This window comes from Carettochelys insculpta, chromosome 11 (genome assembly GCF_033958435.1).
Source record: "Carettochelys insculpta isolate YL-2023 chromosome 11, ASM3395843v1, whole genome shotgun sequence".
Classification (NCBI taxonomy): Eukaryota; Metazoa; Chordata; order Testudines; family Carettochelyidae; genus Carettochelys; species Carettochelys insculpta.
This window is the reverse complement of record NC_134147.1, coordinates 44,819,590-44,841,805: the sequence shown is the minus strand read 5'-3', so window position 1 is coordinate 44,841,805 and position 22,216 is coordinate 44,819,590. Positions and strand designations below refer to the sequence as shown.

At 38.9% G+C, this 22,216-nt stretch overlaps 1 protein-coding gene across 7 annotated transcripts in view; it reads left to right on the top strand.

Moving 5' to 3' along the window:
- Positions 1-22,216, top strand: part of ATXN7 (ataxin 7) — a 148,980-nt gene that overhangs the window by 77,974 nt on the left and 48,790 nt on the right. For 6 of the 7 annotated variants that reach the window (XM_075004944.1, XM_075004943.1, XM_075004947.1 and 3 more), the window contains one exon: positions 10,590-10,694. The exons of the other annotated variant lie outside the window; for it this stretch is intronic. In XM_075004944.1, coding sequence (XP_074861045.1) covers positions 10,590-10,694 — 105 coding nt within the window. The remainder of the gene's footprint in view (positions 1-10,589; positions 10,695-22,216) is intronic. 7 annotated transcript variants of the gene reach the window in all.

The following is a 22,216-nucleotide window of genomic DNA, read 5'->3' as shown; positions in this document are numbered from 1 at the left end:
TGTTTTAGTATGTTGCAGATATCCTATTTAAGGGACTTTAAGATTAGTACCAGGAACTCAGATTAAAATTTGAAATAAAAAGGAAATAGGTGGTATGCCTGGAGTGCAATAGAGGTAGGAATCAGCTGCTGAATGATGCGAAAGCTTGGGCATTACTATGTGAGACTTGTATTGTCTGTAATACGTAATGGAGCAGGAATACACGGATGCTATTACTTTTTATGCGTATGAGCATGAATTTTCCCAGTGAAATGGTGCTGAAAAGAGAATACTAAATATGTGCAGAAAACTAAACATGACGCTTCCTTCATGTAGGACAGGGGTCGACAACCTGTGGCTCTTTAAGGAGTCATTTGTGGCTCTGGATGCTGCTGCCGGTGACTTCTCTTGTGGCTCCCTGCCCTGCTGCTGCTGAAACAGTAGAATGAAATTTATTTGGTTTAACAGCTGGCAGGGCGGCGGGAGGGATCTGGTCATTAAACCAGTTAAATTTAGTTCTGTTGTTTCAGCAGTGGCAAGGCAGGCAGCTGCAGAGTGCCCCTCACTTGCCTTGCTACCCAAGCGGCCACACCAATCCAGTGGGTGTGGCTCAGCTCAGCTGCACCAGCAGAACACTTCCACACCAGCCTTCCTTCCACTGGGTGCACGTGGCCGCCCAGCGCAGGCTCCTCACTATCCGAGCAGTCCCATCCCCCACAGCTGTGCTGGGAGGGCTGGAGCCAGCTGCATTGTGCTACTTCCCAACTGTAACTCAGGCAAGGGGCTGTTTCTGGGCTGACTGCACAGGTTCTCTCTGCCCTATGCTCTCAGCACAGCCCCAGGGAGCCAGCTCCATGCCCCCCCATGCACTGTGACCCCTTTCCACTTGTAGAGGGGCCCCCCACCCCTCTGGCTGCAGCAGAACCAGGGGTTAGAGGCTTTCGCTCCCTGGAGGATTCTGCTGCTCCGTCCTGCCTGGTGTCCAGCCATGCTACCATATCTGAATGGCTGACAATAAATTGAGCCAGCTCCATGGATGGGTTATTCCCGGGGGCTGGTTTGGGGCTGAGGTGGGTTAATCCCTGAGACGGGGGGGGGGGGCAGGTTTGGGGCCTAGAGGGGTTAATCTGGGTACGGGGAGACAGTTTTGCAGGATGGGGTAAATCTTGGGAAAAGGGGAGGTAGATTTGGTGGCTGAGCCAAGTAAAGCCTGGTGTTGGGGGCAGAAGGGGGTACAGCCTGGGAAGGGGCCAGCAGGGGAGTGTGGAGGGTTGATGTGAACATTGTGCCTTCCCACTTAAGAGTCTGTCTCCAGGTACAGTGTTTTCCTTGGTCTCGTTTGCTGTCCAGTCCAGGGGTGAAAGTAATTTAAACTTTCCAACTGGTACACGGTGCATGGTACACTGTGTGCATGCCATTCTTAGAACAGGGGTTACAAAAAGTGCAGCTTGATGTTATTTGTTAAGGACTGTCTTGTATTCACATGCATTGCGGCTCTTGAAGTATTGATTTTACAACTCAATTTGAAAAAATGGCTCTTCTTGCTATTTCGGGAGCAGACCCCTGATGTAGGACAAGACAAGCTCAGTCTCAAACACACTATTCTGTAGCAAACCTGCTGAACTGCAGGGTACTTCCTACTTGGTGTGGTGAGCTATTTCAAACTGCTCTTTAAAGAGCAACACTTTTTCCTGTGAAGTAGAAATTATTTTGCATTGGGCTTTTGCCAGGTATAAGGTATTTGCTTCAGATATAAATGGTGTGATGCTGCAACAACTACAGTCAAGAAGATCTTTGGACATGTAACATGGATGTAGGTTGAACCTCCCTAGTCTGTCAACATTCATAATCCGGCATGATTTTAGTTATCACTAACCATGAGTGTGGCCAGGTTTCCTGTTATCCCATAAAGTTTGTTTCCAGCCCCCAGTCCTGGCTCACAATGTTCTGTCCTGTTACTTAGCTGTAATTTGCCCATGAATTTGTCCAGTAAGCAGTGAAAGTGTTGGTAATGTGCTAAACAATATTGACCTCCTGGGGTCCGGCAAAGTCTCTCATTCGGCACTGGATATGTCCCAAAGGTGCCAGACAAGAGAGGTTAAACCTGTAATTCTTTCCATAGTGACTGAAGAACACAGGGGCAGGAAACTAAGGAACAGGACTGAAAAAGAGCACTAGAATGAAAATAATCCCACCTCAGAGAAGACTTAACGGGGGCTTGTAGGCAAAGTACAGCTGTTTTCAAATTCACTGCAAAGATATGACCCATGAAGAACGTATTTAATAACAGGAATGCAGCCAGGTTGCTCACATCGAAAAAGAGAATGCAGGTGAGGAGTGGTAGAGTTCTGAGGATGTACTTCAATGGTGAAGGAACCAGAAGTCTGCTTTGATTTAGTTCAGCTCCTGTGATTCCCATTTTCTACAAAAGATACTGCTTCTCTATTAACCTTATTCAAATACTATGTCTGTTTAGGAAAAAAAAAATTTGGAGCATTCCATTTAAATTCAATTTAAATTTTTTGTTTGGCCTTGACCAACAGCCCCAAATGTTGGAAGTTTATAGTAGCCCAACCTTGAAATGAATGTGTAGATCAGTTATGGGCTCACACATGAGAGGAATGACCTTTACTGTAAAAACAACAAGTCCTGTGGCACCTTATAGACTAACAGATATTTTGGAGCATAAGCATTTGTGTGCAAAGACCCGCTTCATCAGACGCATGGGGGGTGGTGGGGGTTTCAGAGAAGGATTTAAAGAGGGAGTCTCAGTCAAGGGGAGGGCCAGAGCTGACAAGGTCTATTCAGTCAGGGTGGATGTGGCCCATAATTGGCAGTTAATGTGGAGTTGTGAACATCGAGAGGAGAAATCAAGTCAGTTCAGTCAGAGAGGATGTGGCTCATTATCTGTATCTAATGTGGAGATGTGAACACCAAGTGTGGAGAAACTGCTGTTTTAATGGACCGACCACTTCCAGCTTCTGTTCAATCCTTGGTTGATGGAGTCAAATTTGCAAATGCAGCACTGAAATTTCTCTTTGCATCCCCACATTACCTAGGCCTCAGCAAAGACTGGTCCCAATCCTGGTCCCAGTCAACATTTTTTCCATCCAGACATAACTAGTTAAATACATTTGTCATTCCCAATGTAAACAAAGATGAAACTGCTAAACAGCATGGTGAAGCACTTGGATTTGTGACGCTAACATTCCAAAAGGTTCTTAAAAGCTTTGTTAGATCTTACTCTATTAGCTGAGTAGTTGCGTGGTAATGATTTGAGTTGAAAGTGGAATCAGCAGATTTGTATAAGCTGGCAAGATCTGTGTGTGCACCTTTGGTTGAGGTTGGTTGTGATTTTTGTGTATGGAGTGAATGCGTTTTTTTCAGGTTCAACTGGTTTTACTTTCTATTAAGATTGCACCCTATGAATTTGCCGTCTTTTTATCACTCAAGTTATTTAAAAGTTCTTTGGAATCGCTTTCCTAGAATTTTCAAAATTAGAATTGTAAATATTTGAGCAAAGGAATTTATCTGCTGCTACTTACGACTTAAACCCTTGTACTCTGCATGGAACATAGCTTATCTACAAGTCCTCTCCACTTTACTCTGTCTTGGAACAAAACCTCCAGCTGACTCTAGGAGTACCACAGTTGTCCTTCAGTCTCAGTAGATCTTCTCCACATTGTCTGAGGTCCTCCTGTTTTGCATTTTCCTTGCGGGTTCCATTTGAGAGCTTGACAGACTGAACTGAATGATGGTTTTCTGAGTGTGTGGCCTAGCCGTCCACACTCTCTTCTCTTGATTTGAATGTCTAGTGGTTCTTGTCCTACCCTGTTCCAAATCTCCTCAGTTGTGACAAACTCTTTCCATTTGATGTGAAGGATGTATGTACCTGAGTCATCTGTTAATGAATGCCTGTAGCTTGTGATTTAAAGACTTTTTAGTACTCCAGGTCTCGAATCCCTACAAGAGCACACTGTTTACATTTTATGTTTAAGATTCACAGTTTTGTTTTACAGGTATTATATGTGAACTCCATATATAGAGTCTAGAATGCAGCTGTTGCTTTCCCTGTCCTGGCAATGATATCCTTATTTGTTCCTCCATCTATGCCCATAATACTTCCCAAATAAGTGAACTGCTCCACATCTTCCGGGGCATTCCCTCCCAGTGTGATGGTGGTGGTGTTGAACTGGTTGATCATCGTCTTGGTCTTTCCCTTGTTAATGCACAGTCCAGGCATAGCGTTAGTTTTGTCTAGCGTTGTGATCTTTTCTTCCATGCTTTCACATCAGTGTGAATGGAGGACCACATCAACAGCAAAATCAATGTCCTCTAGCTGTTCGAAAAGTGTCCATTGAATGTCTCATGGATGGCCAGCTGTTGTCTTGTGAATAAGTCAGTCAGTTGTGATCAAGAACAGGAAAGGTGACAATAGGCACCCTTGTTGCACTCCTGAGAGTATGCTGAGAGATTCTGTCAAGACACGATTGTGAACAGCTTGGCACGTCAAGGATTCATACATTGAACGGGTCAGGTTAATAATTTTTGGATGGAGAAGCCATGGTGTTGCAGTAATTTCCACAAAGTGTATCTATCAATGCTGTTTAAGGCTTTTTTGAAGTCTATGAAGGGTGTGTACAGGTGGTGGCTTCTCTCAAGCTGTGGTTCTGTGATCACTCTGAGAGTTGGTATTTGCTCAATACAAAATCTTGTGCTTCAGAAACCAGCCTGTTCTTCCCTGATCTGTCTATAAATTTCTGTCTTCATTCTCTCCGAGAATCCTGCTGAAAACTTTTCCTGGAATAGACAGCAACATGATGCCCCTCCAGTTCTTGCATTCCTTCTTTGGAAGCTTGATAAGGTAGCCATGTTTCCTGTCTCGTGGGATCTCCTCACTGTTCCAAATTTTCCCAAATAGATTATACCTAATGTTGACTCACTACCTGTCTTGATTGCTTCTGCAGGGATGTTGTGTGAACCAGGTACTTTTCCACTCTTCAGATGGACAATGTTTTTTTCTGATTTCTTCTTTTGTGGGTCTGATGCTGTTAATTTGTAGAGATACATTTGCAGGTAGTAACTCGGGAGGTTCCACCTGGGTAGGGCAATTCAGTAGCACTTCAAAGTGTTCCTTCCATCTAGTCAGCTGTTCACTCGGGTTTGTTAGCACATGCCCCTCCTTACCCTTTAGTGGGCAGTCCACTGTACGCCATAACCCAGCTAACTTCCATGTGATGTTATCCCACAAAAACATCACAGAATAGTCTACTTTAGAAGAAGAAAGTTCTGGGTATAAGGTTTATCTAAATGTATAGATTGTTGTGTAGTTTTTAAGCATATTTTTGAATTTAACATGCCATTGCAAAAGAGACTGTGTCAGGACCTAATTCCTACACCATCAGCTGTATTAATTTCACATAGCACAGTCCCTCTTCTGTACATTTTTGCTTTGCTCTTGTGAGCAATGAGTGTATTGAAATTCACAAAACTCTGCTCTCTGAGTGATGGAAGTTCTGCTCTAAGGGGGTATATTTCAGTGTCCTTTTTTTCCCCTCAAAAGAATGAACAGATGGAACAGAACGAAGTTGCAGCAAGCATGTGTGCTTCTGTGAGATCAAAAGGAAGAACAGCTAACGTGGAGTTTGTAATCTGATCACCTTGCAGAGAAGTGAGCATTCTGTCAATAGTATCCAATATTGAGGAAGTAAATATGCTATGATTGTGAAGGACAATTCATATACAATAATTTTTTTTCTTTAATGGTGTAACTGGTCTAGTGGATAGGAGGAAGCAGTGGAGGTGACACATCTTGATTTTTAGTAAGGATTTTGAAACAATGCTACATGAAATTTTCAGAAGCAAAGCAGGGAAATGCAGTCTAGATCAAACTACTGTAAGATGGGTGCACAGCTGGTAGAAAGATTCTATTCTAAGAGCAGTTATCAATGGCTTATTGTCATAGTGGGAGAGCATATCTAGTGGAGCCCTGCAGGGGCCAGCCCTGGGACTCATTATTGGTTGTCATCAGTAACTTGGATAATGGAGTGAAGAACATACTCTTAAAATTTGCTGAGTACACCAGCTGCGGAAAAAATACGTGGGAGTTATAGTGGATCACAAATGGAACATGAGTCAACAAAGTGATTGATTTGGAACAAAGACTGATGACACACTGGGCTGTGTTAACAGGAGTGTTGTGTGTAAGACACAGGAGGTAATCTGTCCTGCACTGGTGAGGCCTCAGCTGGTGTGTTGTGTCCAGTTCTGGATGCAACTCTTCAGGAAATGGACAAATTGGAGAGTCCAGGTGACGGTAACAAAAATGATACAAGATTTAGAAAACTTGATGTGTGACAAAGGTTAAAAACAAGAGGGCATGTTTAATGATGAGAAAAGAAGACTTTAGAGGGGATCCAGTAAGAGTCTACATATACGTTATGGGTTGTTATAAAAAGGATGGGTGTCAGTAGTTCTCCATGTCCACTGAAGGTAGGATAAGAAGGAATGTGCTTGATCTGCAGCAAGGGGGGTTTAGCCTAGCAAATTTAGGAAAAGCTGTTCCTGTAAAGGTAGTTAAGTTCTGCAGTAGGGTTACCAGGGGAGTTGTGGGATCCCCATAATTGGAGATTTTTAAGAATAGGTTAAACAAACACCTGTCGGGGATGGTGTAAGTTTACTTGCTCCTGTCTCAGAGCAGGGGGTTATACATAGTGACTTTATAATGCCTCTGCCAGTACTACATTTCTGTGAGTCTATAAAGGTTACTCATACTGAATATTGGGACTCTGTTTAGGGTGGTAGTGTTAGTTCACTTTGAATACCTAGGATATGTGGTGAAGTCCTGTAGATGCCATTTTAAGTCCTAATCTTCAGAGAAGATAATCATTGGGCGGCCTGTGCTATATTAAAGACTGAAAGTCAGTTGGTGACACACTGTGACATTTGTGCTCCTCTGAGGCAGTGCTGTCACATATTCCAAGATGCGATGCAGATTGCTGGGACAAAGTAGTTTTGGCCAAGGGGATCCAGCTATGGAAGAAACTTTCACAGTTGAATACATGAATGTGGAAATAATTATGTGAATCCAGAATCTGTCTTTAGGAAGTGCCCAGAACCTTTCTCCTCAAAAAAGTCCTGATGCCAGAGCAAGAATAACACAGCACTGGTCTTTCCAGATACCACTCCCTGCCCAGGTCCTCCAAAAGAGGGTGGGGGGTGGAAAAAACAAACATGTTCTAAAACAGTTTTGCTCTCAAGCAGAGAAGAGGCAGAGGTTTCATGAAGTTCACTAGGGATGCTGCTATTGGAAGGCACTGAGGTGTTATGCTAATTGGCAGCAACATAAAACCCCAAGATAGATGTTAGTGCAGTAGACCAGGAGTGTTATGTACTCACTCTGGAAAAGTATGTCCTGTGCTTGTTTTCCCCTCCTATTGATAAAACTAATTTGTTCCAAATGTTACTTATATATATATATATATATATATATATATTCCTTCCATATGTTCTGCACAGGAACAATCTGAAGAAGGAGTGCCCACATTATTGAAAAACTGCCCTGGAATTTGAAAGTGATACAGGAATAAACTGAAACTTGTGGAAAATTTTCTAATGAACCTTGAGACAGGCAGCTAACTTACATGTATTTGAAACTACACCTTGATCTTTCCTATGTATTCAAAAGAGTACTCTTAAATATAACGATGGTGTCTCAAAGTACTGTCAGGAAGAATAGTGACAGAGAGAGAGCCGTGTTAGTCTATATTCTATCAAAAAAAAAAAAAAAGCAGTCAAGTAGCCCTTTAAAGACTAGCAAAACAATTAATTAGGTGATGAGCTTTTATGGGACAGACCCACTTCTTCATATCATAGCCATACCAGAACAGACTCAATATGTAAAGCACAGAAGTCCAAAAATTGTTATCAAGGTTAACAAATCAAGGTTGGCAAAACAATTTTTCTGAGTTGTCAACCTTGATAACAGTTTTTGGACCTCTGTGCTTTATATATTAAGTCTGTTCTGGTATGTCTATGATCTGAAGAAGTGGATCTGTCCCATGAAAGCTCATCACCCAATAAATTATTTTGTTAGTCTTTAAAGTGCTCCCTCAATGTTTTGTGTTTTTTCTCCCATGTCAGGAAGTTCTTGCTGTCTTATCATATTTATTAGGGACTTCAGGTGTTGGAAAATGACTTTATTTAACTAGTCTGTCCCTTGGTTTATTATATGTTGTGTACTTACTTGTGCTTTTCCCAGTTTACAATACTTTTAAATGCCATCTATTGATGTTTTACCAAATATTTCTTTAATGACATATCCTAAATTATTTATGGAAAGCTAGACTTGATATTTGCTCGCATTATAAAATGGTTGACTCTGACCTGTATCAAATTACAATTGTGCTATTAATATATAACTTTTAATTTAATTTCAATTTCTGTATAAGAAGCTGTGATTCAGAAAGGCACTTAAAATTTAAATATATGAGAGAAAAATAAATAAAATAGATGATTATAGATGTGACGTATAGCATTCATATTCAGTCTGTGTTCAATTTAGCCACATCTGTAAAAACAAATTATTTCAGTGGCAGCCATTGTGGGGAGGAGCATTTTATATAATATTAATCTTAAATTCAGATTAACGTTTAAAAAAGTTAAAGGGTGTGTGTTTTGGGGTTTTTTTTTTTAAAAGAAAAATATAAACCTTTCATTTGAACGTAACATATCTTATTAGAAAGGTAGGCCCTAATTCTGGCAGGTGATCTGTGGAGAGTCTGGTTTAAGCTGTGTTTCTGAAAGAGTATGGAGATCTGCACATGTAGATGATTTTGCAGGATCATGGCCATATTCATTTCCACAGAAAAGGACCACATGCTATAAAAACAAATTAAATTTTTTACACAATTCAAATTTTGCTTAATACCAGAATGTATTATTCCTGAAAAATGTATGAAATATGTTAGTATCCATGACACATGTTAATGTTCAAAAATTGTGACATTATAGTAACAGCGAGAAAGCCGTGCTAGTCTATATACTATCAAAACAAAAAAGCAGTCAAATAGCACTTGAAAGAATAACAAAATAATTTATTAGGTGGTGAGCTTTCTTGGGACAGACCCACTTCTTCAGACCATAGCCAGACCAGAACACAGACTCAATATTTAAGGCACAGGGAACCAAAAATAGTAATCAAGGTTGACAAATCAGAAAATAATTATCAAGGTCAGCAAATCAGAGAGTAGAGGGGCTGGGTTGTGTGTCAAGAATTAAATTATGCCAAGTATGTGAAAGAGCCCCTTATCATGACCCAGAAAATTCCCATCCCAGTTCAAACCAGATGTTAATGTGTTGAATTTGAATATAAAAGAGTTCAGCAGCCTCTCTTTCCAGACTGTTGTGAAAATTTCTCTTCAGTAAGGCGCACACTTTTAAGTCATTAACAGAATGGTCCACTCCATTAAAATATGTTGGCAGACAGGTTTGTGGATCAGGAGTGGTTTTATATCTGTTTTGTGCCCATTAACTCTTCGTCTGAGAGAGTTTGAAGTCTGTCCAATATACAAAGCATCTGGGCATTGTTGGCACATGATGGCATATATGATGTTAGTTTAGATGTAACATTATAGTTAATGTTAAATTAAAAATCATGTTACGTTTAATTATATTTTAATATTTGCATATAAATGTACACATTTTATTTAAGTGCTTTTTAAGGTGAGAATACAACTTCTAACAATTTAAATTATGTATCTTTTTTTTAATCTTACTGATTGCTTTAGACCACATATTGTTGAGAGACTGTATTTTTCACCTTAGTTATAAATTTTTTTTTTTTTTTTGAACCACTGAATAGTTGGATAATACTTCATAGGTTTATTTTTACAAATTGGTGGTAAGTATAGTTTCAGACACACCATTAAAATTACTGGTGTGAGGTTAAGCAGTACTTTTAAGGAATTGTTGGTTTTCGTAAATATATTGTCGAAACTAATTTTAGTTGGAAAGACTGGAAGTATGTGCATTTGTCATTGAAATGGACATACTCTCTGACACACTCTTATCTCTTTCACCCTCTTATCCCTGCTACACAGATCTCTGGTACCAGATGGCTGGAATATAATGCACTGGTAAACAAATAAGACCATTAGACACATAATACTGCCTGGTAAATGACTCAAAAATAGTTACAAAATTTTAAATACAGAACAGCCTTCATTTTAGAGTTTGTTTGAAGAAAGTGGAATAGAACTTAAGCTGTTTTCTGAATTGGTAAAACATTTGATGTTGTAGATCATCAAAATATAATGATTTTTATTATCTTTAAAGAGGGTGTGAAATAGTCATTCCTACATCAGATGTCTGTTTAGAGTGTACAAGCAACAGTTTTATTTTATACTTAGCTTGAAAGGAAAATATGTGCTGTTCGTAATATTTCAACACTATCCCAACTATTGTATTAAGCATTCTTTTTTCTCGCTTTCAGAATGCATTGAAATGTGCTTTCGGTGATAGTTCAGTCATAGCATCATATGGTCCTCTAACAGTTATTTTTTGGTAATTGTAAGCAGCTGAGAGATATGCCCTTTGTCTTTTTGTTTTAGATATGCCAATATTTGGTCTTTGCCCGGCTCATGATGATTTCTATTTGGTGATGTGTAACCACTGTAATCAGGTCGTAAAACCACAGGCATTTCAATCACATTATGGTAAGTGCTTAACCATTTTTGATAATTAAGGGTGAGGTTAAATCAGGATTAAGCCTGGCAATTTTTGATTATCCCTCTTTGTGATCTTTAAAGTTGATGGTGCATAGAGCAGTATAATATAAATGCAGTATAAAACGATTGCTCGTGTTCATTGTAAAATGTTTCCTATTTTAAAAATAATGTTTGTGAATTTAAAAGGGTGGTCCTTGTTGAGATTAATAAAATATTTGAATGCTCCCTTCTTCAAATACTGCATCAGCATTGTCCACTTCTGAATGGTCTGTGTGTGTGCATGTTTCGTAATATGTGAAGACTATTTTAAAATGTCATGCGGTTGCAGTCGAGGTAAAACTAAACTTGCAGATTTTGCTATAGAGCATCAATGGTGCACTGGAAGTAGCATGCTTATTTATTTTAAAAAGCATAAGTTATTTGTTTTAATGGTCAGATGAAGTTCTTGTGTGTTTAAACTACAGTAGAAGTGTCTGGGTGACAGCACTGAGAAAATCTAAAGTACTGTGCAGTTCAAGTATTCCATAGTTTCATGTCAAATAGTTAATAGGTGGAAGATGGATAGTGTTTTCTGGCTGTCCCTCTCTGGAGTGTTAAGCAATTTTAAAGGGCGTGGATGATTTTAATTTGGACGCTGGCATTCGTTTTTGGATAGGCAGCGCTGAAGGAATTTAGCAGGCTAAAAGTATAAATGCAAAAGATGATGAGAAACTCTGTATACCTTCACTTCCGCTTTCCCAAAGCACACAGGATATGTGCATGCCCATGCCCATGCCCATGTGCACGTGTCCCTAAACCCCTTTCTGTGCTAAAAGACAAAATCATAGAACTGGAAGAGACCTCTGTAGGTCTTCTAGTCCAGTCCCCTGCACTCAAGGCAGGACTAAATACTACCTATGCCAGGGTTTCACAAGCTTTATTAAAAAAAAAAAAAAAAAAAAAAGCAAACAAAAAAAACCTCAGTACCCCCAGCACCTACAATTTTCAGACACACACAATTTTTTTCTACCGTTGCAACACATTTGTTTGAACAACTTAATCATAACCGGTTGTTTGGAAGAAATTGCCTATAGGCAACAAACTTGCCATCATACTTATAACTGTGCAAAAAGGATAAATAAAAAATCAGATGAACATAAAATAAGTCCAATTCTTACGCCTACAGGAACATACCTAGGTATATATTTTTATACAAACATCACTGGACAGTGATCAATAGAATTACAAGAAAATTTTGAATTAACGGATGTGTAAAACACAGAGCTGTACAAACAAGCCATTGTATTAAATTTGTTTTTGTCCACTTCATTCACGTTTTTTATGTAGACGCTTGTAAAAACTAGGCAAATAGCTAGCTGAGTTGATATACCCTCTGGAACATCTCTGAGCACCCCAAGGGGTAGAGGTACCCCTCGTTGAGAGCCAGTGATCTACAGTATCTCAGACAGGTGTTTGTCTAATTTGCTCTTAAAAATCTTCAGTGACAGGGATTCCACACCCACCCTAGATAATAAATGCCAATGTTTAACCACCGTGACAGGAAGGTTTTCCCAATGTCCAACTCAAACTGCCTTTGCTGCAATTTAACCCAATTGCTTTTTGTTCTGTCCTCCAAAGTTAAGCATAACCTTTTCTTCTTCCTTTTTGTAGAAGCCTTTTATGTACTTGGAAGCTATTGTCATGTCACACCCTCAGTTTTCCCTTCTCCAGACAAAGCAAATACAAATTTAACAATATTCTCTCATAGGTCGTGTTTTCCAGACGTTGAGTCGTTTTTGTTGCTCTTCTGTGGACCTTCTCTAATTTGTCCACATTTTTCCTGAAATGTGGCACACGGAATTGGACAGTATACCCAATTGAGGCCTACTGAGAAGAATTACGTCTTGCCTTGCTTATAACACTCCTGCTAATACATTCCACGATGATGTTTTCTTTTTTTTGCAACACTGTTACACTGTTTACTCATATTTAGCTTGTGATACCCTATGATCCCAAGCTCCCACTTAGTATGTGTGAAACTGATTGTTTTTTTCCAAGTGGAATACTTTTCATCTGTCTCTGAACCTGCATGTGCCACAGTTACGGGTTACAGCTGTATAGCTGTCGGTCTGTAGCTGTGCCACTTGTAGCCCCCATAATATAGATCAGCCACTGATAATCTCTGTCTAGTTCCTCACCAAAAGGTCTCTACATCATAGAAAATGTCATCGTAGTTGTTAGCATCACAACCTAGTTGGCAGGCTTAGCACCCAGTTTAAGGATTGTGTGGGCCCAGAGTCTGAATTGCTCTCACCCCTAAAGCGTGACTATACTAGTTGGGTGATGTAAGAAAGCTTGCACAGCCAATGGCAGCATTGAACTTGTTTTGTGACTAAAAAGTTTATTTGTTTCCAAGTGTGTTAATTCAGAATCTTGCATGTGCCTTCCATTCACTTTGAAAGAGAGGGGTTTGCTGTGAAGCAGAGTTGTGAAAACCACATTTTTTCCATTTTAAGAGAGTGATTATTTTCTGGTTTATCTCTTTTTTTAATGTTGCTATTGTATGTATACTGAATGCATGTAATATGTATCTGAAATCCTGTTTGATTCTAGAAATATTAGCCTCTGATTTAAATCTGTAAATGAGAACTAGATACATTAAATTAAAAATGCAGTAATGAGGCTGTTGTGGTTATTGTTAAAATGATGAGAAGTCCTGTGGCATTTTATAGACTAACAGATATATTGGAGCATAAGCTTTTATGGGCAAAGACCCCCTTTGTCAGATGCATTGCGATGGTAATTGTTAATGTCTGCCAGGCCTCTTATGAATAATGAGGTTATACAGTTGTCTGCACAATGTAGTTGTAGTTATGTTAGTTCCAGGACATTAGAGAGACAAGGTGGACGATGTTAAATCTTTTTTGGACCAGCTTCTGATGAGAGAGACAACAGTAATTAGTCCAATAAAAGATATTACCTCACCCACCTTGTCTCTCTTAATAAAACTATTTAGAAAGTTAGAAGGGAAATGGGTGGAGTCATTGGTGATTGAGGAAAATGTGGTTGGCTGGAATTGTAAACTATTCAGAGATTGGTTTGCTAAGTAGTTTCAGTAAGGTGAATTAGACATACGCTGTTGTGGTTCTTTATGAAACTAGCTAGCTGTTTTCTGTCTTCAGTTTATTTGGAGGTTGTTTCTTGTTTTAGCCATGATAAATGTGAAAGCTGCTCATTGCTATGACAAGACGGGTGATTAATGATTATCAAAGGAACAATGTATGTAACCTGATTCAGCATGCCAGAGGTGAAGAAACGATAGGAACAATGAAGTAAAATATACGCATTCTCAAAATATATTAAATAACAAAACAGAGGATTTGTGCTCTTTTTTAAAAGTGAAAAAATGGTTTTCTTTAAATTATTCAAGATCAAATTTTCTATTGAATGAAAGCTGTAATTTGAGGTTTTACTTCAGGACTTTTTAAAAATGAGTTTCACCAGGTTTGGGGAAAAAGGCAGAGTGTTTTTGTTGGTGTTTTAGAACATTGTTAGCGTGCGAAGAGAGTCTGTTGAAATAGTGTCCAGCTTTTAGGGGTGTCTGTTACTTTCACATGATATTCTTTGGAGTTTGTTGTGGTGGCTTTTTAGTTTCCACAACAGAATATTCACTTTTAAAATGACACTTTTGTCAAAGGAAGGATAAACAAATTACTCACTGAAATTAATGAGTTAATTTCCTCCAAAGCATGTTTGTGATAAACTACAAGGTAAGGTAATTTGAAAGGGTTTTTTAGTTCACATGTTAAAATTTTCTAGACTATATGTAATTAGATATATGGAAATAAAGTTTTTACTCAGAATATACTGTGGTTAATATTTTAACGAAGTATTATAATTACACAGAAATCTACTTAAAATTTGACTTATGTCCATGTATATTTGGCTGTTTGTTTTTTTAACATGGAAAAAAGGATATTTTACCGTCGGACTGAATTAAACTTGTTTTGAGGCAGTAAAATGTATAAAATATTTTAATAGTTGTGATGCATCAGTTATGACCTGTTTACTACAGAAATATACTCATTAAAAATGAATTCCGCATGCAATTTCATATTTCACTTTTATATTACCTTGTTGTTGGGAAAAGAAAAAAAATCACTTTAATCAAATGAAGAAATGCATTTGTGTCTATCAATGACCATTAGTTTGTCTGGATTGGAAAAAATGCCATTGGCCATACAGTAAACTTTGCGCAATTTCTTATATCCTTGGATAGACTGCTCGTATAGTGTGTTGTCTTCTACACTTAGAGTATATGGTGGTGAGCATATGTGTAAAGCATATCACTTTACATTCAGAAGAGGATTTGGGATTTCTCATTCTTTGTCTTGTTGAAGAATAAATTTCCTTGACACAGATGAGATTTTTTCCTCCAACAGCATTCATTGCAGAGTCCTATTCTGTTTAATGTGGTATATAAGTACCCCCTCTTTGTGGCTATCCAATTGCATCCCAGGCTTTGTCTTGGGTTCTTTCCTCACAATCCCATCCTGGGCTGATCTTGCGACAAGGCCTCATGGTTTTAGAAGAGAATCCTAAACTGATAGAAATGATTGCTAGGATTGAAGGTTTCTTCCAGCAGATGCATTGTTTTTTGTTTGTTTGTTTGGATTGGGTTCTGTTGCTTCCCCTTGAAATAGTAACAGTTCATGGTGCCACATACTTCAGCTCGTGGCTGGTCTCTGTGGTATGTGAAACCCATTGCCATGGGGTCCCTTCATTTTAAATGGAAACCCCTGAGTAGATGCATGATGGGATTGGGAGCTGGGCACCTGACTGTTGGAGGTGGTTCCTAGAGCTTTCACCAGCTTTTTCCACTCACACCGGTTGCCAGTCAGGTGCCTGCAATGAGCCGCTTCCCAGCTAAGCAGCTAATCTGGCTTGTGGCCTTATGGAAGGGCGGTGGCTTCACTGTGTGAGAATGAACACGTTCTTGTGGATAGAAACATAGTTTTTCAAGGCAAAGGCCTCCTACATTCTAATCTGTGCTAGTAAGTGCCTTTGTGCTTTTGGCCAAATCACTTAACTTCTGTGCCTTAGTTTCTTTACCGAGCATGGAAGATAATAGTGGTTACCCACCTTACAAAGTGTTTTGAGATCTGTGGATGAGGTGTTGTCTGTTTTATCTATTGAATGGTTGTAGAAAGCTATAAAAGTGTTAAATATTGGAAAAAGAGAATGGTACAGTCTGCTATTCCTGAGTCTTTAGACAGGCATATCTAGTGCCACTGCTGATTCTCATGGCTTTGGCATGCAACGACAAATACAATTAATGATTCTGTTCGGCTTCACTTTCGCTGTTCAGGATGTCAGTTTCACCTTGCTACTCTTTTGGAAAGCTGTGCAGCAGGAAGGACCTAAAAATGGAGATGGTGGAAAGGAGAAACCAGCAAAGACCCTTCTATCTTCTCTCTGCAACAACTAGGGCTGTAGGGTTGGAGTTAGGATGAAGAACGAGAAGAGACCGAGAAATTACCCGATGCTTTCAACATGCAGAGAATAGGGAAGCGTCCCATTGTCAGAAACCTGTGAGCTGGAAGCTGAAATGAAAGGAGTCATCCAAGTACAGCATCTTAGTAGCAGTGCTAGCCCCAGCTCTCTTCCTAGCAACTGAAAGCTTTAGAGTGAGCTTCTTGTCAGGAAGCCCTTCATCTAAAAGTCTCACTGTGTATGCTCATTAGTTTACCCTTCACCCACACACTCTTTCAGGAGTTGTCTGTCTTTGACTAGCAGGTTGTCTTCTACTAGTTAGGGATCTGGTCTTTTTTTTTTCTTCAAACCCTTTTAACCAGGTTGGAAATGATATACCCAACCTGATTTTTAACAAGCTAAATGTCCCCGTTAACTTTTCTTGTATTTGACAGAGATAGTTGTAATCAGTGTTTCTGTACTTTTATCCTTGGAATATGTTGTGTTCTGACATCACATGTAACTTCGTATCACAGACCCTTCAGCATTACATGATGCATTTTGTTGCTTTTCCCAAGTTTCAGAGTGAACATAAATCTAAATCTTACTTAGTGTCAATTCTGGTTGCTAGTAACCAACTTACCAAAAGAAAATATGACATCAGTATTTAACAGATATTTTGTTAGTTTTTAGGCTTTTTTCTGTTGTTAGAGTGTTTATCAAATACACAAAGTCAAAGATGGAGTGTGTGTTCAGGTCAATATTTAAAGCAGATATGAAAAGAAAGGAATGTTCCCAAACCATTGCACCAGGGCATTTTTGTAGCAGATTGCTTTTCATTGGATGGGGTGTCATTACATTTAGAAATCTATTTGGCAGTTGACTAATTTTTTGCAGTAATACAGTGCCTGCCGTTCAACCATGACTCTCTTAACTAATCTAAAACAATAGGAATTTCAACTGAGATCAGTAATCCTAAACCATCCTCCTGCCAGGGTTTAGTAGTCAAAACAGAACTTTCTAGACCCTCTGGATTTTTACAAATAGGCTAGTAGTCTACCAACCGCATTGTCAAACAGGCACAGGTGGTATTTGACACATACTCAGTCCAAATTAATCTCTGTGATTTTAGCAAATTACCATTGGCAACTGCAGCAGGTTCTATTTAGACATGCAGACAGTTCTCATGCGGTTGTTTCCAGCAGCTGCATTTTAGTTTCTGGGTCCAGTAACGACTAGTTGAATTTCTTCTTGGCAGGGCTGTATGAAATTCTATACCTTTTGCAAAAATCACTTTGGCATATGCCCAGAAAGGCTCAATGGTTAGCATAGGATTTCATTTCAGAAAAAAGTTTCAGGTGATTACTTAGTGATTTTTAAATAGAACATTGTTAAATAAAAAAGTACTACCACCTGGAAAGAAACCCACTGTAACTAAACCAGGATTAGGGCAGAATTTGAAATGTAGACCCCTAATCTATTAGTTGAGTATGAAGACTCCTACTTAGCTACCATGAAAACTAGCAAAGGTCCACACCCCTTGTAATTTTATAGAATAAAGTACTTGTGTACTGTGCATAATTGTAATGCCACAATCACTTTATATTTTGAAGTGTTTCTTTGTTCGGGTAAGAGCTCAAAACTTGGTTAAATGAAAACTTAATTCTTGAAGAAGTTGATGAAAGTTTCATGGTAAAGCAGCTTCCCTGTTGTGGGCACCTGTTTTTTTTTGTAATAGTATCCAATAACAAAGCAGAATTATGTTGAGTTTTAAACTTAAAAACACGGGAAAGTCATTTTACAATTTACTGTTTGATCCATACTGTACATTGCTGTATGTACTAAAATACTTAAAAGTGTAAAATTACCATGGCAGACTTTTCTTCTCTCTTTGCCTCAGATTATCATTAAATTGAATTTATACTAACTAATCTGCCAGAGCAGATAATACACAAGGCAGAAATCACCTAATAAAGTGACTGAAACACAGTGGAGAGGGGATGTCTTCTCTTCCAGTTAGGAGAAATATTTTCAAATGAAGAAACTGTGTACAGATATAAAGTCTTCCAGTGAAAATCCCAGTCCTGCACAGTTATCCATCTGCTTATGAGCCTCCGGTGTGTGACTACATGTGGATGGTTCTCTTTTCAGGACTGAAATCTAAAAGGGGTAAGTTGGGGAAGAAGCAACAGTTAGTAATGGTGGGGAGGAAGCAAGAACCATCTTAATCTCCCCATAGGGAATCAAATCTTAGGCCTGAGGGAGGAATAATTTAACTAAATGCAGCATATGGTTACACAGAACCAAGGAAGGATCAGGAACAAAAAGGTCAGAAATTTTAGTAAATTAAACCATGGTAGTGAAGTGCCCATAATAAAGTCCGCCACTTGGGACATTTTAAGGAGTAATTTGGGATTGTGGGATAAGCCTATTTATTTGTTTTAAAATGATCAGCACTGAACTAGTTAATATGATCATTTAAAAGTCAATACTATTAAGTTTCATCATTTAGACCTCATTAAGTTACATGGGGAAGGTCAGAACACTCAGAGTTATTGTTTCAGACTGTCTGCAGACTCAGGAAAGGCAACACTGCATCAGTGTACATGCCGCGTATGCTCAGAAGGATTTCTTTGCCACTCTAAGGGCTCTTTCTAGTTCCAAAACACTCCTTCAGGCTGAGCCCTAGGTAGAGGAGGTGGCGTGCAGCAAGAGGGTAGGATGGGGCATGGAGGAATTGGCATGGTGCCCAGAGCAGTACTGTGCACAGAAGTTTGAAGCTACAACCTGTTCAGAGGAGGAATGCTAGGAAGGTGGGAAGAGCCTTGTTCCAGAGAAGAAAAAGAAACAAGATTCCTCCTGGCCAGGAGAGGAGAGAGGGGTTGGGAACCCATGGTTTAAAACCCCTAAGACAAGGACTCGCTGTTAAAAAGATGCTGTCAAAATGTTTAATCCTGAAATGTGACCAACTCTAAAGCAGTTGCATGTTTATAAGGACTTCCTGGCTTGTTTCTTTTGGGAAGTGTATGCTCTCATGAGTGTAGACTATTCCAAGAAATGCAAATCTCAGATGAACACCACAACACTTACAGTTCCAGAAAGGAGGAGCATTCTGGAACTGTTTTAAACTCTATTAAATATTGAACTACAGAGATGAATACAGACTTATTTTTTCAACTGTCAAAAAAAAGTTATTTTGAAGTATTCATGTCAGTTTCATGTTGCACAGATTCTGTCCATCCCTCATGCACTTCTAGCTGCCTCCTTACAATCATCTCCCTTTTCTCACTAGAGAGGGGCCATTCACGTATTCTCTTGTGTCTGAATAATGCACAGACAAGAGACAGGAAATCTCAGAATGGAGCAGCAGTTACACTAGTTTCTGCTAAACTTTGCTTCCTTCAGAAATGATAACTGTAAAGTGCTTTTCCAGGCCTTGCAGCACTGTTACTGTGCTGAAGGAAAGTAGGAGTAGAGTGTGAGCTGTGCCTAGAGAGGGGAGAGCAAGAGGTGCAGCGCTGCCTGATGCTGATACTAGCAGCCAAAATAAGGCTTTTATCAGGAGAGCCTTGCAGACGAGAGTAGTTGTAATTTGGGAGGGCATAGCCGTGAAACAGGAATAAAAAGGGGAAAAAAACAAACCAGAGATGTGGGTAAGATTGAGAAGAGATGAGATAGTTTTAAAGGAGGAAACCAGGACAGGTTTTCTTTTGTTTTTTGTTTTTTTTAAACTGTAATCCTCTTCCTTTTTTACCCATATTTTTCTATTTACACTATTTCAGTGAAAGTGATTGCATTAATATAACTTATGAATGCATCAGTTTACATAACTTATATTCACTGGGGAATATGTTATCTTATTTTATATGCACAGTTAATAATTATTTACTATGGATATAATAATAAATGATGTGTTCTTTATTAATTACAAAAAGTAGGATTTAAATGGTTGCAAGTGAAAGCAGTCAGATCAAAGTAAGTTACTGAATTAAACAACAAGAAAACCCACTAGCTAGTTCTAATCCACTAAGAAACTTGTTTCATGCAAGTTCTTACCCTAAATAGCTGTTCTTTATTCAAGTAAAAAAGTTTCCAGTAAGAGCTGATCTTCACTCTGGTCTGGGTCCACATCTTCTTCAAATTTCTTTGTATCCTCTTAGTGTGGGCCTGACAATGGCCACCTGAAGACAAAGGGAAGATTGCTTCCTATTGTTTCAGTAGACTTTCCCCCAGGGCAGAAACCCTTCATTCAGCACTCCCCATCCGCATGGATACATATCAAGATGGTTTCCAGTGGAAGGTGGGATGGTCACATGTCTTTCTGGGACCAAGCATAGTTTGGACTTCTAGGGCAAACAAGGCTGTTCACAGTTCATTGACTTGATCACTGAGCCATTTGGGTTCGAGGACATCAGTAATGCCCCTCATTAGCACATTTAGAATTATAAACAGATCCACACTTCATATTTCTAACTTCACATACCAGAATGATACATGCACAATAGGATGTACAGATTCAGCAGACTGTAACTGTAAAATTGATATGTTACATGACCTGTTTTGCTTAGAGCATCTTTGAATTATGCACATTCAGATCCGTAAACCAGTTATCATAACACATACTGGAGAGCGAGGTGGGGAAAGGAGGGACTGTGACATGTACCAAATAGAAAAAAAATTCAAGCTTTTAATTAGACGTAACATTGACTTTTATAATTATTATTTATTTCCACATTTATTGACTTATCAGTTTTCTTTGATCTTTCAGTAACCACCTAATAGTGACCATATTATTCCTGGAAAAGTGCTACAAACTTACAGAAGCAAAGCAGATAAACTGACGTGTAAAATTTAAAGCCTATAAACTGTGTTTTTTTAATTATGACCAGAAGAGGGAGTCTATTACAGAGAAAATGTTATATTATCTGCCAATATATTGTTAAATAGCTAATCAATAAATGTGATTTTCACACACACACACACACACACTTAAAATTAGTAACCCTTTATTACTGATTGAAACTCACAAATATTAAGAACACTGAGAATTAAAGCCAAAACTACCTCTACCATTAACTCACTATGACTTTTTACATGATTCAGTGGAACATCATTTGTTCTTAGGATAATTTTCTAAAAATGTTATTAAACCCTAACTTCTTTGGAAACAATTTAATTTTAAGTAATTGATCAACGCACTGACGAATTACTAAATATCTAAGTGTAATGATTAGTGTACCAAATTAAATATACTTGTTATAGATTATGTGACTAATTTAGGTAATTTGAAACTGATTTTACAAACCCTTATGCAAGTAATCCTGTCTAACCAATAGGATTCCTTGTACAAGTCAGGAGTCTGCACACAGTTTGTCTCATTTTCATAAGTGCAGATCACAACTTAATGCTGAGATCATCAATTGCACACACCATCATTTCTCTGATAGGTGCTTGTCTGATATCCTGGTGGCAATGGGGTACATCGAAAAATTAATATTAAAAGCATGCTCAATATGTAAATGCAGGTTGGAAGAAGGAGTAAAAGGACCACAAGCACATCAAACTGTTTGCAGAGTACTTGTTTACAGGCAGACCTGGCAGTAACGCAGTATATCTGGTGTGGGAGAAACCCGTATCAGATTATAACTAAATGTTTTGGAAATTGCTTGTGAACTGGAAATCCTGAAACAATAGTTCAGGAGAGAAATTTGCTCTCCTGCCCAGCAGCTGTCAGGCAGAATTCCCTGTAAGCTGAATGCTGGTGTAGCCACCAAAGAGAGATTCAGGTGCTACCCAGCAGATTAGCAAAGTACCAATTTACAGCATGTGTTCATGCTGGTGGTACAAATCTGCACGCACCTTAATGCACATAAAATTTATTCTGCACATGGATGGACAAAATGAGAGGGAGCATTGTTGCCAAGTGAAATTGACATTCTCCTCAGTTTCTGGGCTCCTAAAGTCTGGCTTTGGGACTGCGCTGCTATGCTGAAGGCCTGAGGACACCAGGGCTTCCAGACGCCAGTGTCAACTGGTTGCCCTGGAGTGGGAGTCACATA